This window comes from Oryctolagus cuniculus, chromosome 3 (genome assembly GCF_964237555.1).
Source record: "Oryctolagus cuniculus chromosome 3, mOryCun1.1, whole genome shotgun sequence".
Taxonomy (NCBI): Eukaryota; Metazoa; Chordata; class Mammalia; order Lagomorpha; family Leporidae; genus Oryctolagus; species Oryctolagus cuniculus.
The window spans coordinates 179,716,517-179,742,725 of NC_091434.1; the positions used below are offsets into that span (position 1 = coordinate 179,716,517).

Consider the following 26,209-nt stretch of genomic DNA (forward strand, 5'->3'; position numbering starts at 1 on the left):
GGGGGAAAAAGCCGCTGTAATCCAAAAGTTGTACTTTGGAAATTTATATTTATTAAATAAAAGTTTAAAAAACCCAAAACAAACAAACAAAAGAATATTTTTGGGACTGTAAATATGTACAAAGCAAAGGGCTTCAAGTAGGAGTCTGTTTACAGATTCATCTCCTGGCAGGAACAATGGAAACCATTTTACTGCCCAACCTTTAGTGCTTTGCCCTTCTGCCTCCACTGATGGTGACTTTCTCCAGTACTACCATCCAAATAGGAAAAAAGAACAAAACCCTTCCAACTCAACAGCTACAGATTTTTTTTGAGAAATTGTCACTATTTAGTAAATATTCTGATAATTTATGAAACTTTTAAATAAAATCAAATATTTGTTGCTTTCTTATGAATTTTATCAGTATTCAGCCATATTGCTTTGTGGTCGTTTTACTCTCATTATACTTTTACCTCTCTCATAAAAACTACATATATAACATTAAATTGGATTCAAATACATTTTATCATTGAGAATCCATAAAAGTTATATGCAGTCCCTAATTAAAACATGGTTATCCATATTTGACCCAGGATACAACTCAGGATTCAGAAAGCTAAATTATTTTAGAGGCAGATCTATTCAATATGTTGTGACCCATCTGAGATGTGAATCCAAGATGACAAGTATCTTAGTGTAAACCTATGTTGGGTTCTCCCCGTTCTTCAGTCCATCATCCCACAGCACTGAGGAGGTAGGTCTGTCAGGGATCTGTATACAGGAAAGACACAGAAGCTTCCTGGGAAAGCATTTTGTATAAAGGAAAAGAAAAACAGATGGGCATATAGGATAACAGGAGGAAGAGAATTACAGGTAGTACAACAGAAGAACAGTATGGTGTCTCTCATTCAGATTATTCTCTTTGGGCAATGCCCTATAGAGCCAGGTGATTTTGCAGAAAGACAAAGAGAGGAAGTTACTATTGGGAATCATTTAGCCATTAAGATGAGGCCTTCTATCCTTATCGAGAGTGATAACGAATCCCTATGAAAGGGCTGGCTAAGGCATGTATTTTCTGGCCATGATTATATATATATATATATATATATATATATATATATATATATATATATATAGTTCTGGACTCTGCTCCATTATGTTGGTGTTGAGCCTAACTCATATTGAGCTGAAGTCTGTGATGTTTTTGGAAGAAAGCAGAAAAGCAGCAGTGTGGGTTTGCAATGAGTACTATTCATGTTTAACTTTCAATGTTGTCCTTTTACTGGCTGCATAGTGTAGATAAAGTTACTAAAGCATTCCAAAGCTCTAAAACTATGTTTCCATGCCTATTAAACAGGGAAAATAATATCTACTCTATTATGCTAGTGAAAGATGAACAGGGTAACATTTGTGAAACACTCAGGAGAATTTCTAGCATAAAGTAATACAATTTTCCTTCACTTTCCCACAACCATTGAAATATAACATTGAAATTATATATATATATACACACACACACACACACACACACACACATACATAAAGTAGAACATGAACACACAAAGACATGGAACTAAAATACAAAAATGAAAATATTTATTTCTCAGCATGAACTGCAACAAATTTAAGAAACTTTGACATTAGCCATTTACAATACCTAAAAAAGTGACTATCCTAGGAATTTAACCATATCAATGCAACCTTTTTTAAAATTATTAACTAAACAAGAATGGGTACGCTTTAATTTTTTTTAAGATTAGAAAACAAATAATAACTGAAAGACGCCAACCAGTTCTCTAAAGTGGATGTCTAAAGATGTTCAATCAAAATTCTTGGAAAATTGTCCTTGTTTGATTAGAGAAATGGGCAGGAGATTGTGGTGGAGATAGACTACCTGGTGAAGATTTACTGGGCAACTTTCTGCTAAGGCTTTTGCTAATCTTCTCAAGACATTGACCTAAAAAGTAAGTATTTTTGTTCTTTGGTCTTCCAGAATGTCAGGAAGCTAAATGCCTTGGTCATCCCACAAATTATTGAAAATCTTTGCTCATGACTAGTCCACTTTTGGTTTGACTGGAGCACTTTCATCTCTTGGTAACTATTGCTTTGATCATGCTTTGTGTTGAGGAGCATACTAACAAAGCCATGTTTCATATCCTGTTAACGATTCTTCCCCATAAATTGAATGTTTGTTCTTGCTTCAGTTTTTAGATTTCATGTTGCTCCTACAGGGGCTCTTTTCAAACCAAATTCTTACTCTTCGTAATGCCTCAAACCAGATCCAGTTTAAATATGTTAGAATCAGTTAGTAGAAATGTAGTTTTGGTGCACAAATTTTCAAATGCATGTATAATGTTTCATAATATACATTTTCCATGAACATTTGAAGACCCTTTGCATGTTTGCCCCTTATAAAGAGTTTATAATACCAAAATATAATCTGCTTATTTTAATTCTAGAACTCACATATTGTATCAGTTAATAGACATCTCTCATACTCTGCTCTTTCTGTAATTTACTAAAATACATATCTGATATATATTTCAATATATATATATATACACTTGCTATAATCACCATTCTTCAGATGTATTAGAACACATTTCTTTTAATGATATAAATGTTTATTAACATAGGACCTGCTTTTCTCCCCCCATTGGTTTTATTATGTGTCACTAAAAATCAACAATTCACTCTCTTTTTCCTAAAAATAGTCTCATGATAAAGTCAACTACTTAACTTCACTTTCTGTACTTTTTTCCCCTAAAGTTACCTTAAATATTGTTTGTAGTAAAAGCCAAATGGCTAACTAAACAAAGCTGAATGGAATTTGAAGCTATTGTCTTTTAGATTTGTATTTAAATTACAGGGAAATAAGTAAGTGGAAACTCTCTCCATCATCAATATCAGTTGCTAGGCTTATAAAATATTTTGTGTGTCTGCTATAACCATGGAAGCACAATAGATTTCTGTTTCCCTCCCTCTTCTCTTCCATCTTGATCTCTCTGCATCCTTAGTGAGCAAACACATGTTCACACTGGAATGCATGTGATCAGTACTAAACACATCAACTACAACCTTTATTTTAAAGCTTTATATTTACTATAGGTTGATCAAAAAAGATCCAATATGACTTTTTAAAAGACTCAATATTTGAAATTGGAAAATTCTGGCTTAGAACTTCTATTTTTGAAGCCACAATAGCATTTCATGAAGATGTGGCCTGGTTCAAATACTGAATAAGATTTTCTCTCAGCCGTCTTTTTAAGATCAGCAAAGACAATTTTAGTTCCAGGGATATATTTCTTTGGGTTCTCCAAATATTCTATCAGAGTATCTTCTCCCCAGGTAGTACCTTTTTTTGTTTGTTTGTTTGCATCAGAATAAGAGAATCCTCCTGCTTGTTCTGTTTTTTGGCCAGAGACCTCCAAAGATTTGGACCAGTCTTGTGTTTTCCACCTTTTTCTACTGTGTGGCACTGAGCACATTTCTCAATAAAGATCTTGCCTGCTTCAGCATCTCCCATTTTGTTCTTCAGAGGAACCACAGGGCCAGTAGCTCTGCCCTCCTCCTCCCCTGTGCCACGGCCAGGTGGGAGTCTGCACCCCAAGTTTGACGCTGGTGGTTATGCACCAAGGCCTCAACGATCCATGCAAGTCTGGTCAGCCATGTACTTCCCGTGGACACCGAAATGGAGAATACATTTCTTTATAAATCATCTATTCCAGTTACCTTTTGCAGAAGCTTGAACTTTTTGGTCAGTTTTTCCTGTCAAGTTCATATGTGTGTGAAACTAGCCTATATTTTTTCTTTTTCCCTTCCCTTTCACAGAATTTGATCAATATATAGCCTTAAGTTTAGAAATTTAAGTGATGTGACTTTAGGCATTTATATTACCAATCCCACAAATCCCAGAGAGAGCAAATTTCCCACCTTTCAGACTCCCTGTCTTCTCTCACCTTGATGTCTGTTTCCACAGCGTCCTCCTCAGGGCACCCTTGACCTCTGCATTCCTCAGGCTGTAGATCAGGGGGTTCAGCATAGGGTTGAAAAGGCTATAAAACAGGGAAAGGATCTTCTGCTGCTCCTCAGGGTGGCTGGATTTGGGGGCCATGTACATGACAATGGCACTGCCAAAGAAGAGTCCCACCACACAGAGGTGGGAGGAGCACGTGGAGAAGGCCTTTGTGCGGCCCTCCCTAGACTGGATCCTCAGGATAGCAACCAGGATGCGCGTGTAGGAGACCAGCACCAGGCACAGGGGCCCCACCAAGATGAACACAGAAGCAGCAAAGATGACCACTTGGTTGAGCGTTGTGTCAGCACAGGCCAGCTTGAGGACAGACAGGATTTCACAGAAGAAGTGGTTGATTTCATGAGGCCCGCAGAAGGGCAGCCTCAGGAGGAGAACCACATGGACCAGGGCCAAGATGCAGCCACAGGCCCAGGAAGTCACAGTCAGGGTGATGCAGATTCTCCAGCTCATCATGGCAAAATATTGCAAGGGGTGGCAGATGGCCACATAGCGATCATAGGACATCACCACCAGAAGGAGACACTCGGTGTGAGCAAAGGCCATGTACAAGAAGGTCTGCATAATGCACGAGGCAAAGGAGATTGTTTTACCCTTGCTTAGAAAGTTTGCCAGCATCTTGGGGACATTGTTGGAAGCATATGAAATATCCACCACGGCCAGGTGTGACAGGAAAAAATACATGGGGGTATGTAGTTTGGAGTCTAGACAGATGAGCTCCAGGATGACTCCATTCCCCAGCAGAGTGAAGGCATAGAAAAGGGAGAAGAGGCTGCAGAGGAATATCTGAATCTTTGGGCTGAGTGAAAATCCCAAGAGAGTGAATTCTGTGACTGATGTTTGATTTTCTGTCATGCCCTCTCCACGGCGGCAGTGAGATGTGTGCTGAGGAGCAAAGAAGGGGCTGGATTAGTCATTAAATGAAAGGAGAGGGTGTATGAGGGTATGAGGTGCACTGTGTTGACTCATCAGCCACCTTTTTCAGCCATTTAATGTGGAAAGAAAATTCAGTTCAGGTACCTAGTGTAAGTGAACAGGGTGTCACAGAATATTTCCATCACTATGGAATTATGGTTTATTTTTTAATTTGAGGATCCACATTTTTACTATCATGATTGCAGCCACAGAATCAATTATTTTCTTGAGTGACTAGCCATTTTACTTTTGAGAGAAGACCATAGTCATCCTGTCATCCTTTTCTCTCATTTATTTAGTTTTCACATTTTATTACCACTTTCTCTTTATCATTTTATTTTCTCTCTTTTCACCACATCTGCAGAGTACACTGCATATAGCAGGAACTCAACAAATGATCCTAGAGGAGATATATGAAGGAAGAATGGAAGGAATGAGTTTTTAAATGCAATTTTATAAAGGTTTGTTTCCTTCTCTGTTTACTATTGTTAGGGACTCAGCAAGTGAAGATTTAAGATTTTACTTCCTGAGGCTACCCAGAAAATATGACTATTTTATACATCTAGACATGAGCGAAGGGTGATGTCACTGATCTGGCCTGCATTCATACAGGTAATTTCTGATAGATGATCAGGGCAAGTGGCTTGCCTTGTAAATATTTAACAGTGTAACATTCTCACTGCCCTCCCATTCCAACTCCTTGCAGAGCTGCTTGGTAAAGTGACTCACAGCATTTGGATGGTGTCCAGTTAAGTGCTGAATGGATGGGTGGATGAATAGATAAATTAGAAATGATATCCAAAGGCATGCCACAGATTTCAATAAAGTCTTTTGACTCCTTAATTTTCTTTGCTTCCATTTCACTAACCATATGACCACAGGGACTAGAGAAAGGGAAAACCTAGATGTTCACTGATGCAGATACATATTAAAGTCAATTTATCATTTACCACATGAGGCCTATAAATCCATTCCTGCAAATGCCAACCCTATCCTAAGCCCTGAGAACTGTCTTTCCATAAGTTGACCCTGTTTACTGATCTCAAGAACTCTTTCTTCCTCCAGACCCCAGCTTCTCTAAACTGCCACAAAAATTTCCAAAAACCAGTTACTCACTGTGTTATCACGAATGCTCTTGCCTCAAAAATCTGATTAGATGTAGAGGGAACTGCAGTGAGTCAATGGAGCTTTTGCCTGTCAGAGCTGATGATCTTGCTTCACCCAGCAGCCGCTGGAAGAGAGACTTTCCAGGTGCAGGAGCTGTCACTCTCTTAACACAGGCTAACAACAGGAATGGGGCCTGCCCACTGGGAATACCAGTACTATGGTTTCATGTCGAGGTCATTTCTACCCAAGTCCTCACAGATTGTCCCTGAAGGTCCCTGTGGGGACAAGAATACACAACTTTCACACTCCATATCTAGCAAGAGAACCCAAAGTTGTTTTTCTTTGTCTCCATTCCTCTGGCCCTGGGGAGGAACATTAGGAAGAAAAGGAGTTGGCAGATGATGACTTAATACCCAGCTGGATCCACACACATGAAACTCTTGCAGTAATAACAGCATAGACACCCTTGGGGACCATCTTGCAAATTACACTCCCCAGATATTTGGATGATTTGGGTTTACGAATCTTGGTCATACCCAAGATTAGCTAAGTGGAGCTTCTAGGAGGCAGAACACCTTCCTTACGAAATAATGGCACCAACATCTTCTAGATAATTCTAACTTGGTGTTGGTTGGTTAAGAAAAAGAACTGTTCAGCCAAACATTCTATGATGTAGGTGGCAAGATTCTGAGACCTTCCCACATAGTACTGAGATTTGATAGTAAGTAAGGAACAACAGAAACCAGAGTGAAATTGGTCTTGAAGAGGTATTGTAGAAGTCCTAGTGATTAGAGGGCAGTATTATCTAATTCAAACCTTCACTATGAATAAAGCATAGAATAAGGCATATATTCTATAAATAAAGCACAAACAGAGGAGTTCTGGGAGCATTTATTTAATTTTAATTTTAATTTTAATTAAATTGCAGCAAAAAGGTTTAACTTCACCAAATAGGAAGTTCAACAAAGAAGGAACAAAAATACCCTAGTTTAGTGGGAATATAGATAATGGCTTTAAATAATACATGAATACATATACAGTTTTTTTTGTCAATTAGTCATTCATATTTGCTTTCAATGGAGTAGAACCAATGATAATTTAACATCTCAATATTTGTTATGTGGTTACAAGTTAATATTTATGTTCATTTAGACTTTCAGCCATTTCCTCTCAACAGTTTATGCACAGGAATAATTTTATGCAGACTACAATGCAAATATTTATACATTACATTATTTTGTACTCAATTAGTTGTGGTGGAATGAAAAGGCCATGCCAAGATGGCTGCTGGCAAGGAGCATCAGTTACTCAGGAATGGCTTTGAAACCCACCTGGCAACGGAGCCTGCCTGGCAACAGGCTGTGAATGGATGGCTTTGAAACCCACATGGCCAACAGAGCCTGCCTGGCAACAGGCTGTGATTGGACGGTTTAGGAAACTGCTGGGTAACAGGCTGTGATTGGTTGGGGCATAGATTGCCCCTTGACCGATTGGCTGGTCTTAGCTATATAAGCTGTTGTACTAACTGAAATAAACAAATCTGCGGGCTGCTCGCCTCTGGCCCACTTTCACCTGACTCCCAGGGTCTGTGTGGTGACTCCATGTCTCTTGCCCCCACCACGCTCCTCCTCTCAGAAACGAATCCACTGCAACATTATTAAGAAATCAACTGCAACAATTAGTTACCACAGATTGGGTAAAAATATGGTATTTGTCTTTCTGGGACTAGTTAATTTCACTAAGTATAATGCTTTTTCAGTTTGCATACATACTGATGTGAAAGAAAGGATTTGATTTTTTTATGGCTGAGTTGTATTCCATAGTGTATACATACCATATTTTCATTATCCAGTCATCATTTGATGGACATCTGAGTTGATTCCATATCTTAGCTATTGTGAATTGAGCTGCTATAAATATTGGGGTACAGATAACTCTTTTGTATGCTGATTTTATTTCCTTTGGGTAAATTTCCAAGAGTGAGATGTCTGGGTCAAATGGTGGATTTATTTTCAGCTTTCAGAAGAACCTCCATATGGTCTCCCACCCTAGCTACACTAGTTTGTATTCTCACCAACAGTGGATTAGGGAACCTTTACTTGCACATCCTCACCAGAATTGACTGTTTTTGATTTCTGTATGAGAACCATTTTAACCGAGGTGAGCTAAAACCTCATGTGGTTTTGATGTGCATTTCTCTGATGGATAGGGTTCCTAAGCATCATTTCATATGTCTGTTGGCCATCTGAATTTCCCCTTTTGAAAAATGGCTGTGCTTTGCCCATTGGATTATTTTTGTTGTTGTTGTTGAGTTTCCGAGATCTTTATAGATTCTGGGTATTAATCCTTCATCAGTTTCATAATTTGCAAATATTTTCTCCTATTCTGTCAGCTATCCCCTCACTTTGTTAGGTGATTCCTTTGCAGTGCAAAAGCTTCTTAGCTTGGTATAATCCCATTTTTCTCTTTTTGCTTTGATTGCCTGTGCATCTGGGGTCTATTCCAAGAAGCCTTGCCTATGCCAATGGTTTGCAGAGTTTCCTCAATGTTCTCCACTAGCAGTTTAATGAGATCATGTCATAGATTTAGATCCTTGATCTACTGTGAGTTGGTATAAAGTAGAGGTCTCAAAATTCTGGAGGTGGAGATCCAATTTTCCCAACACCATTTGTCAAAGAGGCTGTCTTTCATCCAGGGATTAAGTTTGGCTTTGTTGTCAAAGATTAGTTGGATGTAGATGCATAGATTGATTGGTGAGTCTATTCTGTTACATTGGTTTACATGTCTATTTCTGTGCCAGTACAGGGATATTTTGACTATAACTGCCCTGTAGTATGTCTTATAATCTGGTATTGTGATGCCTCTGGCTTTGTTTTTGTTGTATAAGATTGCTTTAGTTATCCAGGGTCTCTTTCGTTTCCATATGAATTTTAGCCTTGTTTTTTTCTAGATATGAGAAGAATGTCCTTGTTATTTTGATTGGGATTGTACTGAATCTGTAAACTGCTCTTTGTTGTTGGACATTTTGATGATAGTAATTCTTCTAATACACAAACATGGGAGATTTTTTTCTATTTTTGTGTCTTCTATTTCTTTCTTCAAAGTTTTGTAATTTTCATCATAGACATCTTTCATATCCTTGGTTAAATTTGTTCCAAGGTATTTGATCTTCAATTGTAGTTATTTTGAATGGGGTTTATCTTAGAAGTTCTATCTCAGCTATGGCACTGTCTGTGTATACAAAGGCTACTGATTTTTGTGTGTAGATTTTATATCCTACCACTTTACCAAACTCTTGTAGGAGTTCCAATAGTCACTTAGTGGAGTCTTTTGGATCCCCTATATATAGAATCATGTCATCTGCAAATAGGGACAGCTTGATTTCCTCCTTTCCAATTTGTATCCCTTTGATTTCTTTTTCTTGCCTCATGGCTCTGGCTGAATCTTCCAGGAGTATATTAAAGAGCAGTAGTGAGAATGGACATCCTTGTCTGGTTCCGTATCTTAGTGGAAATGCTTCCAAATCTCCCCCATTCAATTATATGCTGGCTGTGTGTTTGTTGTACATTTCCTTTATTGTGCTGAGGAATATTTCTTCTACACCCAGTTTGCTTAAGGTTTTTTTTTTTATCATGAAAAGATGTTCTTGTATTTTATCAAATGCTTCCTCTGCATCTAGTGAGATAATCATATGGTTTTTATTCATCAATTTGTTACCGTGGTGTATTACATTTGTTGCTTTGCATATGCTGAACCATTCTGGAAAACCAGGGAAAAATCCCACTTGGTCTGGGTGAATGATCTTTCTGATGTGCTGTTGGATTCAATTATCTAGTATTGTTGAGGATTTCTGCATCTATCTTATTCAGGGATATTGATCCATAGCTGTATTTCTTTGTTGTATTTTCTTCTGGTTTTGAAATTAAGGTGATGCTGATCTCAAGAAAGAGTTTGGGAGGATTCCCTCTCTTTCAATTGTTTTCAATAGTTTGGGAAAATTTGGAATTAGTGCTTTAAAAGACTGGTAGAATTCTTCAGTGAAGCCATCTAGTTCTGTGCTTTTCTTTGTTAAGAGGGTCTTTATTAATGATGCAATCTCTGTCTTGATTATTATTAAGTTTAGGTTTTCAGTGCCTTCCATGGAAAAATTTTGTGACTGTCTCTTTTATGTGACTGCCAGGCTTACTTGTGTGTGTGTGTGTGTGTGTGTGTGTGTGTGTAGAGTATAGGTAGGGATGTTGGGAGGAGTTGGGCAAAATTTTGGAGAGGAACATCCAGAACAAATTTATCAGTGCACATTTGGTTCCTTATGAGACAAAGATGCAAGTTGTTAACATATGAGGCATGTGGTTCATGCTTAACAGAGGGAAGGAGCTATGTCTATGTTTTTAGCTCACAGACTATCAAGGATTTCTGTCCCGGTAGCTCCTCTTCCAGTCCAGCTCTCTGCTGTGGCCCAGGAAGGTAGTGGGGGATGGCCCAAGTACTTGGGCCCTGCACCTGCATGGCAGACCAGGAGGAAGCACCTGGCTCCTGGCTTCGGATTGGCACAGTGCGCCAGACGTAGTGGCCATTTTGGGAGTAAACCAATGGAAGGAACACCTTTCTCTCTCTCACTGTCTAACTCTGCCTGTCTAAAAAAAAAAGAGGAACATTGCCATGGGTAGAATAATAAAACAAAAAGAATAACAGAAGCAACTTTGTGTGATGGTTGTGTAAGTAATGCTGTAGCTCTAAGATATCCAATCAGAAGATACATAACTGAATATGTGTTAGGAAACTTACAGTTGTTTGTGCTGGGGTAGATAAGAAAACACCCTGCTTTGTTCAGGTCCCAGAATTTGATACAAGACTCTCCTTTGGCTCAATCGGACTTGCCCCAAATGGTAGTTAGAAACATACCAGGGGATTCCAATTCAATCCCATCAAGGTGGCATGTACCAATGCCATCTCACTAGTCCAAGTGATCAATTTCTGTTCACAACTGATCATGATGATAGGACTAAGAGCCAAAGGGAGCACATAAACAAGACTAATGTCTGCAAATACTAACTGATAGAATAAATAAGGGAGAGAATGATCCAACATGGGAAGCGGTACACACAGCAGACTCATAGAATGGCAGATGTCCTAAACAGCACTCTGGCCTCAGAATCAGCCCCTAAGGCATTCGGATCTGGCTGAAAAGCCCATGAGAGTATTTCAGGCATGGAAAGCAAAGACACTCTGCCAAAAAAAAAATGAACAAATGAAAGATCCCCGTGAGTTAGATCCCAGTGGAAAGAACAGGTCATCAAAGAAGGAGGTACCTCTCTCTGAAGGGAGGAGAGAACTTCCACTTTGACTATGACCTTGGCTAAATAAGATCAGAGCTGGCGAACTCAAAAGGCTTCCATAGCCTTGGCACCTCATGAAAGAGCCTAGGGTGATTACTGACTCCATAAACAAGAGTGTGAATTTGCTTAGTCAACAACAGGAGTCACTGTGCACTTACTCCTTATGTAGGATCTCTGTCCTTAATGTGCTGTACATTGTGAATTAATGGTATAACTAGTACTCAAACAGTATTTTTCACTTTGTGCTTCTGTGTGGGTGCAAACTCTTGAAATCTTTACTTAATATATACTAAATTGATCTTCAGTATATAAAGAGATTGAAAATGAATCTTGATGTGAATGGAAAGGGAGAGGGAGAGGGAGCGGGAGAGGGGACGGGTGCGGGTGGGAGGGAAGTTATGGCAGGGGGGAAGCCTTTGTAATCCATAAGCTGTACTTTGGAAATTTATAGTCATTAAATAAAAGGTAAAAAAAAAGACTCTCCTTTGGACCTGCATCCTAGAATAAATGCTATTTTCCTATTGAGGGCCTTGGTGTCTGGCATCTCTGTCCGATATTGCCACTTTAGGACCACAGTGTAGACTCAAAGAGAAGAATAAGGAGCATGGCATATTCAAACACAGAATTATCAGTATTAGGTATTCCTTAACAAAGGATTCCTTGGGCCAGCGCTGTAGCATACCAGGTAAAGCTGCCACCTGCAGTGCCAGCATTCCATATGGGTGCTGGTTTGAGTCTTGGCTGCTCCACTTCCAATCCAGCTCTCTGCTATGGCCTGGGAAAGCAGTAGAAATCCTCGGGCTTCTGCACCCTTGTGGGAGACTGAGAAGAAGCTCCTGGATTTTGGCTTCAGATAGTGCAGTTCCAGCTGCTGCAGCCAACTGGGGAGTGAAGCAGAGGATGGAAGATCTCTCTCTCTCTGCCTCTCCTTCTCTCTGTGTGTGTATCTCTGACTTTCAAATTAATTAATTAATTAATTAATTTTTTTTAAAAAAAAGGATTCCAAAAGACAAATTGTATGTCTGTTAATTTTCAGCTTTTAATAAACATTATATTCCTCATTGAGCATCTGGTTGAGTCCATAGACAATAGGAAGCCATTCTCAAAGCACGGTCCATGGACAACCAACAACAGAAGAGTACCTCACCCTTGACAAGGGAGCAAAAAGCACCATGTAAACACTCAAGGTCAAAGTAAATCTAAGGTACTGTTTTCTAAAAATTTATACTTAGAGTCCATTTTATCAAAAATTTTACTTTATAGATGAGAATACTAAAGCTACCAAAGATATGACTTCTTCGGGATTATAAGCAGATGTAAGGTAAGAGCCCAAGCATCTCAAATCTAGGGTACTCAAAATGAAACATTTGGGCTGGCGCCATGGCTCACTTGGTTAATCCTTCGTCTGTGGTGCCGGCATCCCATATGGGCACCAGGTTCTAATCCCGGTTGCTCCTCTTCTAGTCTGCCTCTCTGCTGTGGTCCAGGAGGGCAGTGGAGGATGGTTCAAGTGCTTGGGCCCCTGTACTTGCATGGGAGACCAGGCAGAGGCACCTGGCTCCTGGCTTTGGATCAGCGCAGCACCGGCTGTGGTGGCCATTTGCAGAGTGAATCAACAGAAGGAAGACCTTTCTCTCTGTCTGTCTCTGTCTATAACTACCTGTCAAATAAAAAAAAAATGGATCATTTAATTTTTATTCTCCCTGTCTTCCCTATCACAATATGTTAGATTACTATCTTCACAAGTGACTCAAGCAAGAAATTGAGCCATTCTTGATTTTCCTTCCTCTCCAAAATTGTTCTGAAGCCTGTTAACTTCTCTCCATCTTCAGTGCCATCTCTGTAGCAATAGCTGGTGGGTTTTCCTTGTTGAGAGAGACAGAGACAGAGACAGAGACAAAGACAGATAAAGAGACAGGGTGGGGCCAGTGCTGCGGCTCAATAGGCTAATCCTCCACCTGCGGCACCGGCATCCCGGGTTCTGGTCCCGGTTGGGGCACCGGATTCTGTTCCGGGTGCTCCTCTTCCAGTCCAGCTCTCTGCTGTGGCCCGGGAGTACAGTGGAGGATGGCCTAAGTCCTTGGGCCCTGCACCTGCATCGCAGACAGGGGGAATCTCCTGGCTCCTGGTTTCGGAACAGTGCAGTGTGCAGTGGCCATTGGGGGGTGAACCAACAGAAAAGTAAGACTTTTCTTTCTGTCTCTCTATCTCACTGTCCACTCTGCCTGTCAAAAAAAAAAAAAAAGAGAGAGAGAGAGAGAGACAGGGTGGGAGGGAAGAGTGAAAGAGAAAAAAGGGGAGAGAGGGAGAGAGAGAAAGGAAGAGTGAGAGAGTATGAGTCTTGTATTAATTATGGGCTTCAAATTATACATTTATAATTTTGACAAACTCAATGATGTGAGCAGTTTTAGTCACATACAACTCAAAATTTTATTGTATTGAAAATGTTATGGGGCTGCTGCTGTGCCACATTGGGCAAAGCAACTGCCTGCAGTGTCAGCATCTCCTATGGACATTGGTTCAAGTCCCAGCTACACTACTTCTGATCCAGCTCTCTGCTATGGCCTGGGAAAGGAGTAGAAGATGTACCAATGCCTTGGGCCCTGTGCCCTGTGAGAGACCATGGAGAAGCTCCTTGCTCCCAGCTTCAGATCAGCCGAGCTTCCGCCATAGCTGCCATATGGAGAGCAAACCAGCAGAAGTAAGACTTCTTTCTCTCTGCCTCTACCTCTGCCTCTGTGTAACTCTGCCTTTCAAATAAATAAATAAATCTTTAAAAAAAGAAAATTTTATGTTTTAAACTTGTATCCCATTACTGGGCCACACACCCTGTAGTATCCTATAAAGAATGTTTCATTATTCTTATAATTCTCATTAAGAAACTACATTATGTTATATTTTTATATTAAAGGTATTAGTCAAATGAAAACACTTGATCAGGGCTATACTTAACCTCTGTGAGGTTTTATTCTGGGAAACACTGGCACATTTCCTTAAACCACTAGAAGTATTATTATCCCTTTTAAAAGACAAAGCATGATACATATTTCTCCTGCTAGAAAATTCTTCAATGCCTTCTCTTTAAACAGTAAAAATCCAAGTTCCCACCCAACACTTTAGAGCACTAATAACCTGGCCCCTCCTACCTACTAAACTATATCAATGGTAAGTAAATATTATAGGCATTTGCCAAAAAGAATGAAAACATTTGAATATACAAACACATGTACACAAATGTGCATAGCTGCTTTAAAAATTAGCAAAAAACTAAAAACAACCAAAATGTCAACCAGCAGGTTCAAAGAGCACATATACACAACAGACAACACACACACACACACACACACAGATATACATTCATATACATGCAAATAAATGGCAATTCATACAATGGGATACACTCAAACTCACTTTTTGATCTATGCATAAACATAGTTGAATTGCAAAAAACGTGTTAAGTAAAAGAAGCTAAGAGGACAAATACTTTCTGCATGATTGCATTCATAGGAAATTGTGGGACAGATAAAATTATATTGACCAAGTTCTGTAGAGTACAGGCAGCAAGAGGGCTAAACGCAGTGTAAACAGATACTTGTAGAATGTATTTACATGATGAAAATGACCTATATTTTGATTATGGTGATGTCATAACTTGTTGGATTGTATTCTGAAAATAAATTCATTTCATTGTGCTCAAATTACAATTAAGTACAGTTGAGATTTCATATAGGATACTCCAATTTCTTTTTTTAGATTTTCAAAAATTTTAACTAAGGAATAAAAACTTCATGTATTTAATATATACAAATTTGGGAACATGGTGATTCTTCCTCCCCACCTCCCTCCCACCCATACTCCCACCCTTTTTCCTCCTCTCTCTCTCTTTCCCATTCTTATTTTCTACAAAGGTCAGATTTCAGTTAATTTTATACTCATAGGATTAACCCTACACCAAGTAGTGAGATCACTGAATAGTATGAAGAAAAAAGAAAAAAAGAACAGAAACAAACAAACTAGAGAATCATTGATCCTTGACAAGTCAAGAGCTGTTCAAAATCATCGCATCTCAAGGTGTTAGTTTTGCTCTTATAGATTACCTTTCAGGTACTCTAATAGTTACCACAGATAAGAGAGATCACATGGTATTTGTGGGTTTTGTGTGTGTGTGTGTGTGTGTGTTACTGGCTTATTTCACTAAGTAATGGTCCAGTTGCATCCATTTTGTTCCAAATGGCAGGACTTCATATTTTTTTTCTACTGTGCAGTATTCCATAGTATGTATGTGTATATATATATATATATATATATACACACCATGATTTCTTTATCCAGCCTTCAGTTGATGGATATCTGGGTTGATTCCACATCTTAGCAATTGTAAATTGAGTTGAAATGAACATGGGGGTACAGATCACACTTTCATATGCTGATTTCATTTCCTTTGCATAAATTCCCAGGAGTGGAATGGCTGGGTCATATGGTAGCCTATATTCAGCTTTCTCAGATATCTCCACACTGCCCTCCACAGTGGCTGTACCAGTTTACATTTCCACCAACAGTGGATTAGGGTACCCTTCTCCCCACATCCGTGCAAGCATTTGTTGTTTATTGATTTCTCTATGAGAGCCATTCTAACAGGATCGGATGGGACTGGACTTCCACAGAGGACTCTGAGGTGCCCCCAGCATCTCATGTATTACAGGCTCTGGGGCTCAAACCACCTTGGTAGATCACTCATAAGCAGGTGGCTCTGGGAACTTCTCTGTCTCTCTGTTGACAGGACAGACTAGTAAGGTGTGGAGGATCTCTGCAACCCATAGTATAATCAGTCTTCACCTTTGAAATAATTAAGTAGGAAACGTGTGTAATCAGTTTTCACCCATGAAGTTACTACAGTCTAGCAGGGCATAGGGCCATATCTACCTTTGTCTTTTTGGTAGTAAACAGCATCAGATCAGCTTTAAAGAGGAAAGACCAAATTTCTTCTGTCATTCAGCCCATTGAACAGGCTCCTTTGTGGCTAGGGAAAGACACCGACTGACACTTGCACACTGATCTATGTCAATGATCGCCAATTCACTGTGGATGCCGTATTAGAGAAATATATGTAGAACTTGTCTATTCTCCACACTCTGTGTCCTTCCTACTAAGTCAATCCTCAAGTCGATTGCACAACTTGCTACACACTGCCCATGAATTAGTGTTGACCTTGTCTTCAGTATTTTTTTTTACACAAAGTGACTATTACATCTACCACCAATATTCTACCTAATGGGAGAATTATTTTTCAAGTACATCTTCAAACTCTTTGTAAGGCCATAGTGCAGAAGACAGCTACTTCTGTCTGATCTGACCGCTGTACATACCCATTTACTTACAAATCAAGCCTCTGTTTTTTCTTCCTTTATTAACTGGTCATAGAGAACTTCCCAAGAAATTACATGTGCAAGGAAGCCACAGAATTAACTTCCTTAGACTTGAAAGTGGCGGGAAAGGGAGTGGCTTCTGGAATGTGGCAACGGGAAGCCAATGTTTCCAATTTGGTTTGTATTTGAAATTTATTATTTATAGCTTTTCTCTGTGGACCACTTGCTCATGAAAACATGCATCCACGCAAAGACTTGCAGACTAATGTTCATAACTGATTTATTAGTGAGTTCCTACCTGGAAACAACACAATATCAATCAACAGGAGAAAGGAAAAAGAAAGCTGGCAACTGTTCTTGAACAGTAGGAGGAGCCTGTGGAACCAAAGCCATGACTGAGGTCGAATTTATTTATTTGAGAGGGAGAATTACAGACAGTGAGAAGGAGAGACAGAGAGAGTTCTGTCCATTGGTTTACTCCCCAATGGCCGCAATGGCCGGAGCTGCGCCTATCTAAAGCCAGGAGCCAGGTTCTTCCTCCTGGTCTCCCACATGGATACAGAGGCCCAAGGACCTGGGCCATCTTCTATTGCTTCCCAAGGACACAGCAGAGAGCTGGATTGGAAGAGGAACAGCTTGGACTAGAACCGGCGCCCATATGGGATGCTGGCACTGCAGGCAGAGGATTAACCTACTGCACCATGGTGCCAGCCCCAGAAGCCGAATTTAATCTAAAGTCCTACCCCCTTGCAGGTACCCACTTCACCAGGAAACTCCTGGCCCTGGTTCAACAGTCATGTACTTACAAGCAGCCTCTCAATGGGGCCAATGGGACCAACAAAACCCTAAGTGGATACATCTCTGAGTTCATTGTGAAAGCTGCAGATACTGAGCTGCTGGATTATTTTGCACCTCCTGCTGCTTTGTGAAGACAAGAACATGCCATATGGGTGCTGGATCCTGTCCCGGTTGCTCCTTTTCCTGTCCAGCTCTCTGCTGTGGCCCGGGAGTGCAGTGGAGGATGGCCCAAGGGCTTGGGCCCTGTATTCCATGGAAGACCAGGAGAAGCACCTGGCTCCTGGCTTTGGATCAGTGCGGTGCGCCAGCCGCAGTGCGCCGGCCGCGGTGGCCACTGGAGGGTGAACCAATGGCAAAGGAAGACCTTTTTCTCTGTCTCTCTCTCTCTCTCTCACTGTCCACTCTGCCTGTCAAAAACAAAACAAAGTAAAATAAAGTCAGGGCGTAGGAAAGCCAGAGAGAAGGAATTGTGAGCAGAACAAGTACATAGAGGGTCCAAGTACAATGCTGACCCCTGACCAGCCACTATAGAGAGATGGGATTGTAGGGCCCAGGCCCTGGTTTGGAATACTGTTGTAGTTTGGATTCTTCAAGGTTCACACCCTGTGTTGCAATGATCATATTCTGAATACAAAGCACTCATCAATGTGTGGCATTTACTGCCTACAAAAGCAATTTTTAAAAAGTGATGCTTGATTTAGTAGCATCAAACTGGAAACAACGCAAATGAAAACTGTATCAATAAAAGGAACAAACCACTATTTCATGCAGTAACATGGATAAGTTCATGGGAATAATGATTAAGAAACACGCTATAGATTGAAGTGTTCTTTGTTGAGTATGTTGGGCAGATTTTAAAGTGGCTACCTCCCATTCTCCTTCCCAGAAGTATGAGAGCATTTTTCTCATATTTCACTAACTGCTTCTCTGCTGGAGTTAAAACAAAGAAAAAGGGTCAGCTCCACTCTCCATATAAGACTAGGCAGTTACTGGGTTTTTAAATCTCAGACTTAGACACACAACAATGACAAGAACAGATGCTGTCAAAGACACAGAAAAATAGCAGCTTTCTTTCATTGTTGGTGGAAATGGGAAATAGTATAGCTACTTTGAAAGATACTTTGGTAATTCTAGACAAAGCTAAACATGTCATATAACCAATCCATCAACTGTCCTAGGTTTATGTGAATAATAGGAAACTTTACGTTCACGTTAGAACCTGCACATGAGTATTTAGAGCAGCTTTATTCATAATATACCTGAATGGGAAGTAACCAAGATGTCCATCACTAAGTACCTCAGGATGGGAGGCTATGAAAAATTTTCAAAAATGAATGTTCTTTCCAACCTTCATGCTGGCAGCTCAAGCAAATATTCATGGAAACATTAAAGTTGTCACCTAAATCCATGCAGAAGGCCTTTCCAGTACAGCACAACTGACTTAGCCTGAACAGATGCAGGTGGTACAAAGAGGGTATAATGTGTAAGGAGGTTAAAATGACAGAAATGTGGCAGCAAGGACAAACATGAAAAAATGAAAGGGAGGGAGGATTGGAATGAGGACAGGCAAGAGAGAGAGAGGCAGACATGAAGGAGAAGATCTAGAAAGAGTTACTATCAACAACTTAAGTCAAATAGATTACCCTGACCACTCTGCATTTCACTGATGGCACACTGTGGTCACGGTGGATAAGCAGGACCTGTGGTCCTTGGTTCAAATTTGTATTTTAACAGTGAGAGGACCCTCGGTCTTAACCTGCTAACTGCAAAGCTGCTCTATGGTTTTTGCTTTTTTCTGGATTAGTCAGCTCCCCACATCCTTCTCCAAACAGGCAAGGAGGCTTTTGGTAGACTGCAAGAGGACAGTGACTGTACAGGATGTACTTCCAAGGCAGGAATGGACAGCACACCAGGGTGAAGGCCATGAACACACCATGCTGAGCCTTCAGATACCATCATGAAGACAGGAAGCCATAATCTCCGGGCATGTGCCCAGGTCTCTGAGAACCTCCTTTGCGTTTAAATGGAATTTGTTTTTCTCTGGAAATGTTTTTCTCTGGAAAAGCCCTAGTCAAACTGTTCCAAAAATGTAATGGGGATGGGGGCATTCAAATGAATATATTGAGGCCAATAATAACTTTATTCCCAAACTAGACAAGAACATAACAAAAAATAAAACTACAAACCAATATCCCTGATAAACATAGATGAAAAAATTAATGACAAAAGACTAGGGAATCAAATCCAACATCCTTAAAAAAAAAAAAAAACACCAAAAAGCATATATCATGATCAACTGTGATTTATTCCAGGAATGCAGGGATGGTTCAACAACCACAAATCAATGAACATATGACATCATCATATGATCATCTCAGTTAATGCAGAAAAAGCACTCAATAAACCCAACATCCATTTATGATAAAACTTTGAACAAATTATGGATGGAAGTTGCACACAATCAACACAATAAGCCTATTTAGGAAATTCTCATAGCCAACAACATATTGAATGTGAAAACGCTGACAGCATTTCTTCCATGATCTAGAACAAGGAAAGGATGTTCACTCTCATGGTTCTTAATATAGTACCAGAAGTTTTAGAGCAATAAGGAGAGAGAAATAAATTAAAGGCACACAGGAACAAAGAAGTCAAGTAGTCTGTGTATGTAAATGGCATGATTCTATACAGAGACCTACAGACTCTATCAAGAGACTAATAACTGGGGCCGGCACTGTGGATCACTTGGTTAATCCTCCACCTGCAGTGCCAGCATACCATATGGGCACCGAGTTCTAGTCCTGGTTGCCCCTCTTCCAGTGCAGCTCTCTGCTGTGGCCCGGGAGGGCAGTGGAGGATGGCCCAAGTGCTTGGGCCCCTGCACCCTCATGGGAGACCAGGAAGAAGCACCTGGCTCCTGGCTTTGGAACAGGGCAGTGCTGCCCGTAGCGGCCATTTGGAGAGTGAACCAATGGAAGGAAGACCTTTCCCTCTGTCTCTCTCTCACTAAAGCTGTCAAATAAATTTTAAAAATAAAAAAAATTAAAAAACAAACAAATAAATATATAAAAAGAGATTAATAACCAATATTAACCAACTTCAATAATGGTGCATCACACAACAAACACGTAAAAATTTGCATTTTTATTCACCAATGATGAATTAGATGAGATAGAGAGCATATAAGCAATCCCATTCACAAAAGTTACAAAAACCTACTGTGTAATCAATTCAACCAAGGATGTGAAAGACTTCCACAAGAAAACTACAAGGAACTAATGAAAAAAATTGAAGACACACACACAAAACACACACACACACACACACACACACATAAGCAGTCTATGTTCCTGGACTGAAGCATTAATATGAAAATACCAATACCACCCAAGGCAATTTCCATCAAAATACCAGGAACATTCTTCAAAAAACTAGAAAATACAATCCTAAAATTCACATGGAAGCCAGAAAGACACGAAGCTTGCGTGGACTTTTGTGGGAGGGCAGATTCACTTTGAAAACCCCCTCTAGTTATTTCATTAATCTGAATCCCAGCAGTTCAGGCAGGATTTTTTCCAAAGGCGATTTTGAGCAGAAGTAACAAGACTGGTGAAGAGAAATGTGAACCACAGACTCATGTTTCAAGACTCATTTGAAAAGCCTGGTAGGACTCAAACCCAGAGTCCTTAGCGGGCCTTGAACTACCAGCTTTCAGTGAGCAAATGAGGGAACGAATGATTTCCCAGCCGGCACAGACTTTGCGCCTCCGTGCACCTTCTCCTGCCCCCAGGCTGCAGCACCCCGGGGCCCTGCGCCTCCTCCAACCCCGCAGCTCCGGGAGACACGGAGGACAGGGCTCCTAGGGACACGTCTCCAGCTCCTGCCAGGTGCAACCAAACCCTGACAGATCTCGAAGCTCGCGGGTTGAAGGACGCTCACGCCCACGCGCAGAAGGAAACCATCATTCCTGTGAGAGGCTGGACAGACGAAGGCAGCATTTCCTACCGTCCGATCCACGCAGGGTGTCCTGAGACTCCTCTCCCGGCGGGGCGGCCAAGGCTTGCCTACCTGGGCTTGCACCGCCGGCCTGGGCGCATGCGCCGGGCCTGGGCGCATGCGCCGGGCCTGGGCGCATGCGCCGGGCCTGGGCGCATGCGCCGGGCCTGGGCGCATGCGCCGGGCCTGGGCGCATGCGCCGGGCCTGGGCGCATGCGCCGGGCCTGGGCGCATGCGCCGGGCCTTGGCGCGTCTTCCAGCCCCTGCACGCGGCCACCGCCCTCCCCTACCTCGCTCTTCCCAGGAAGCTGTGCGCGCCGCTCCCTCGTCTTCCTCCCTCTGAGCGTCAGTTCTGAGGCCGGGACGGTGCTCTGCCCTCCGGAAACGCTGTTCCTCAGCGCCATCCCGCCAAGCCGCCTCCGCTCCTGGGCCCAGCCTTGGTGTTCGCTCTCGGCGGCTTCTCCCTCGAGCTGGTGTCCCCAGCAATGGCCTCAAGGGCTCCAGGCCGCCGACGTCCTCCAGGGTGAAGGCAGGGCTGAGGGCGTCCCTGTGTGGTGGGTGCGCGCGGCCTCGGCCGCCTGAGGGACCGCGGCGCTGAGGCGCGGCTGGGCGGGGCCTGCGTGGATGACAAACGAGGGGCGTGGCCTCTGCCCACGTGGCCTTCCCGCCGTTTGAGGGCTGCTGTGGAGGCCCCGGCCGGAGTGGGCCCTGGGACTCCCGGGGCCCTGGAACCAAGTCCAGCACCGCCGTCCACTGGGGCCGGTGCGTCCTTAGCACGGGGCCCGGGACGCAGGCGTGCGGGGTCCTGGAGACCTTGCGGTGCTGTGCAGGAAGTGAGGCTGAGCCTGCGGCACGTGACGCGTGTTCTCGCGCACAAGGACGGACGTCCTGACGTGAGGCTGCTCCTCCAGGTGAGGCCATGTGGGTGTCGCACGTCCTGTGTCTGCAGCTTCCGACCGCGTACATGGTGCCGAGTCAGGGATGCGTTGAGACACTGCATATGGAGACGGACGGGACGAGGCGGCTGAGGAGACCCGAAGGGATGTGACGTGGAGTCAGTGGAGATGAGTGATGTGACGTGACGACCTGAGATGCGACGAGACATGCGGCGCTGACCTGGCGTGTGGGGCGGAGGAGACAGGATGTGGGGGACAAAAGAGACATGATGTAATGTGGGGGCAGAGGAAACGTGACCTGACATTGAGGTGGAGTGGAGACGCGATTGTGAGGGGTGAAGACAGGACGTGGGGGTGGAGAGGAGACACCACATGAGGGGTGAAGACAGGACGTGGGGGTGGAGAGGAGACACCACATGAGGGGTGGAGACAGGACGTGGGGGTGGAGAGGAGACGCGGTGCGAGGTGTGGTGCAGGGGAGTCCTAATGTGAGGTCAGAGTTGAGAGGTGACGTCATATGCGGGGCCAGGGATGAAACCGGGGTGGGGGCGGGGAGAGGGGTGCAGGGGAAAGGGATGGGACCTGTGGGCAGAGGGGATGGGCGCTCTCTGTGTGGTTTGGGTCCAGGAGCACATGAAGCCGTGGTGGTGTCTAGAGCTGGGACGGAAGCCCACTCACGGCAGGGGTGCTACTGGTTTCTGGGCCACAGACATGAGCGGTGTTGGCCTTGCAGGGGGGAGTCTGTAGCATGGGCATCGTCACGACGGCAGTAGCACCAGTGTCTGGGGCAGGCGTGTGGTGGTGCTTGGATGGAGGTGGGTCTGTGATGGCTCCACCATGAGCTCTGGGGCTCCTACTGCTGGGGTAAGCATTAGTGGAGACTGCAGAAGTCCTCAGTGGTGAAAGCTCATCTCCTTTCCCCCATGGATGGAGGCCATGGTCAAATGGATCCTTCTTGGTGCTCACCTGTGCCAGTCTGAGAGCGATAGGTAACATCAGCAAAATACATTCTGTTCTGCACTTAAAGAAACAAAAAAGATAGCGTGTAGAGTTTATTTCCCCTCTTTGGGATGCTATGCTACTCTGGGCTTCCACCATCCATTTCTTCCTTCATGTTATCCTGATCCTGCCTTCCACATTGACTGCACACTCCAGGTTCTCTCTGGCACAGCCCCTGAGGCTGCCGCAGACTTGAGGGGAGAAGCAACCTTGGCTGTGTGCAGGGTCCTTTATGCCTGCTGCTCATTGGTGCTTAATTATTGGTGCAGACTGATACTATATTTTTTAAAAGATTTATTTCTTTATTTGTAAGGCAGAGAGAGGAAGTCTTCCATCTGTTGGTTCACTCCCCACATGGCTACAATGGCTGGAGCTGGGCTCATCTGAAGCAAGGTTCACGAGCTTCTTCCTGGTCTCCAATGCAACTGCAGTGCCCAAGGATTTGGGCCATCTTGCACTGCTTTCCCAGGCCATAGCAGAGAGCTGGATTGGAAGTAGAGTAGCAAGGACTCCAACTGGTGCCCATATGGGATGCTGGTACTGCAGGTGGTGGCTTTACCCAGGATACCACAGCACTGTCCCCCAGATATTGTATTAGCATATACTCTGTGTATGCGCACTTGTGTGCACTGTACCATGATTTTTTTTATGATTTTGGGAGACACATTAGAATTAGAGTGTGAGAATCTTAGGCTGTAGGTTCTGACCCATTTCTGTATGTATCTTCTCTAAATTTGCTGGACTCTGTCAGAAGCCACCAACCAATGTTATCTGCTTTTGAGCCTAATTTCCAAATGTCTCTGAGACACCTGGAATGCTCTCTAGTAGCCCCGCCTTCCAGGAACTGTCCTCAATTCAGAACACCTGGAATGATGGGAAATGTGCTTCTCTGCTAGGCTCACTACACTTCCTTCTTGCAAATTCTTCATTAATTAGGCCACTTCTATCACCCCCTGGAAAGTATTCATAGTTCATGTGTCTAGAGTGCCAAGGGTTCCTGCATCCATAGAGGCACTGCTGTCAGTGCAGGGATGTCAGGTCAGGTCTGTGGTTGCCAGAGTAGTCTGCAATGGGAGCTTCCTCCAGTCACTACTGTCACTGATGTGGTTGGCACCAGAAATAGTCTTTGCTACTTTCTCTTTCCTGTACTTTCCCCATATATCATGTGGACATAGTGATCCTCACACCCCATTGTATAGTTTAGAACTGCACACTTTATAATGGTATTATATGGACTGGTATAAATTTTTTCTTTAGCTGTGTAAAAGGGTATGCAGAAAGGTACATAAAACGTAAATATCACCTTTAACAAATTGCTACAAGTTAACATATCCTCTACTCACCTTAATACCTGGAATACAGATTCCTTCCAGAAGCTTGCAAGATACCCTTTCCATCCTACTATCTTGTCTCACTGTTCAGAACACTTACCATAATGTCATCTTCACAATGTTCTGTTTTTCTTCCAGGTTATAATTTTCTGCTTCTTATGTGCTTCTAACAGGTCTGAGTTTTAATCACTCAGTATTTGTACTCATATACTTGGTGGCTTTCTTCACTAAGACTTAGTGATTTGGTAGTCAACAGTCACTTATCCTCAGTGCCAATGAAACAAACTGCAATTTGACTTCCCAGTCTGTCAGTGATACACATTTTTAAAAAAATTTTTTTTGACAGGCAGAGTGGACAGTGAGAGAGAGAGACAGAGAGAAAGGTCTTCCTTTTGCCGTTGGTTCACCCTCCAATGGCCGCCACGGCCAGCGCGCTGCAGCCGGCGCACCCGCTGATCTGATGGCAGGAGCCAGGTGCTTTTCCTGGTCTCCCATGGGGTGCAGGGCCCAAGGACTTGGGCCATCCTCCACTGCACTCCCAGGCCACAGCAGAGAGCTGGCCTGGAAGAGGGGCAACCGGGACAGAATCTGGCGCCCCGACGGGGACTAGAACCCAGTGTGCCAGCACCACAAGGCGGAGGATTAGCCTAGTGAGCCGCGGCGCGGGCAGTGATACACATTTGAGTTGTTTCTAGTTTAGGTAGCTGTACTGGAACAACTAAGTCTCTGAGTTATACAAGAACGAACTCCAGGATCCTGTTATGCCAATCCAAGCCTTTATGGATTAAAAAAAAACTCAAAGCAAAATATGCAGATTGCACGATGTATATGCAAGCCACCAAACAAAATGCACACATAGGATGTATTGGATGTACAGACCTAGGATTATATGTCAAGCACTAATCCTTGTATTTTTGTCATGTCTTCCCTACTCCTTTTAAAAGGTTTGATATCTGCAGACATTTCATAAAAAATGACATAGGGTAGCTTGATTCTGACTCAGCAGACAGATCTCCTCAGTCTATGAGGAGCCCTGGCCTGCACTTCCTTTTCATTTTGTATCCTATGCTATGGATTCTCAGCACAGGGTCTGTTTTCCATTTAAATTTCCTCGCTTGAAAAATGTCTGCTCAGGTCCTTTGTCCTTTCTTAACTAGGTTGTTTGTTTTGTAGTTGTTGAGTTTCTTGAACTCTTTACAGTTTATGGAATTTAATCCTTTATCAGTTGCATAGTTTGCAAATATTTTCTCCCATTTTGTTGGCTGCCTCTTCACTTTGCTGAGTGTTTCTTTTGCAGTGCAGAAGCTTCTCATTTTGATGTAATCTAATTTGTTAATTTTGGCTTTGATTACCTGTGTTTCTGGGGTCTTTTCCAAGAAATCTTCCCCTATGCCAATCTCTTGCAGAGTTTCTCCAATGTTCTCTAGTAATTTGATTTAGGTTTCTAATCCAT

The 26,209-nt window shown here is 42.6% G+C and overlaps 4 protein-coding genes across 6 annotated transcripts in view; 1 reads left to right on the top strand and 3 right to left on the bottom strand.

Moving 5' to 3' along the window:
* Window positions 1–21,907, bottom strand: part of LOC100346530 (olfactory receptor 2A12) — a 76,488-nt gene extending 54,581 nt beyond the window's left edge. For both annotated transcript variants that reach the window (XM_051849807.2, XM_070071375.1), the window contains exon 1: window positions 21,821–21,907. The gene's annotated coding sequence lies outside the window, so the exon portion shown is untranslated. The remainder of the gene's footprint in view (window positions 1–21,820) is intronic.
* The window catches only part of LOC100346789 (olfactory receptor 2A25), a 65,942-nt gene extending 43,986 nt beyond the window's left edge, over window positions 1–21,956 (bottom strand). Inside the window, 1 exon segment of the mRNA XM_017342673.3 lies at window positions 21,821–21,956. The gene's annotated coding sequence lies outside the window, so the exon portion shown is untranslated.
* Window positions 1,155–21,959, bottom strand: LOC100347310 (olfactory receptor 2A5). Its single transcript, XM_017342674.3, has 3 exons — window positions 21,821–21,959; window positions 6,044–6,309; window positions 1,155–4,897 (listed from the first exon to the last, which is right to left on the bottom strand). Exon 3 carries the CDS (start codon window positions 4,865–4,867, stop codon window positions 3,935–3,937), a length of 933 nt encoding a protein of 310 aa, XP_017198163.1. The 5' UTR covers window positions 4,868–4,897; window positions 6,044–6,309; window positions 21,821–21,959; the 3' UTR covers window positions 1,155–3,934.
* Window positions 21,960–22,191: 232 nt separating this feature from the next.
* Window positions 22,192–26,209, top strand: part of LOC100348562 (TRPM8 channel-associated factor 1) — a 201,353-nt gene continuing 197,335 nt past the window's right edge. For both annotated transcript variants that reach the window (XM_051849792.2, XM_051849793.2), the window contains exon 1: window positions 22,192–22,441. The gene's annotated coding sequence lies outside the window, so the exon portion shown is untranslated. The remainder of the gene's footprint in view (window positions 22,442–26,209) is intronic.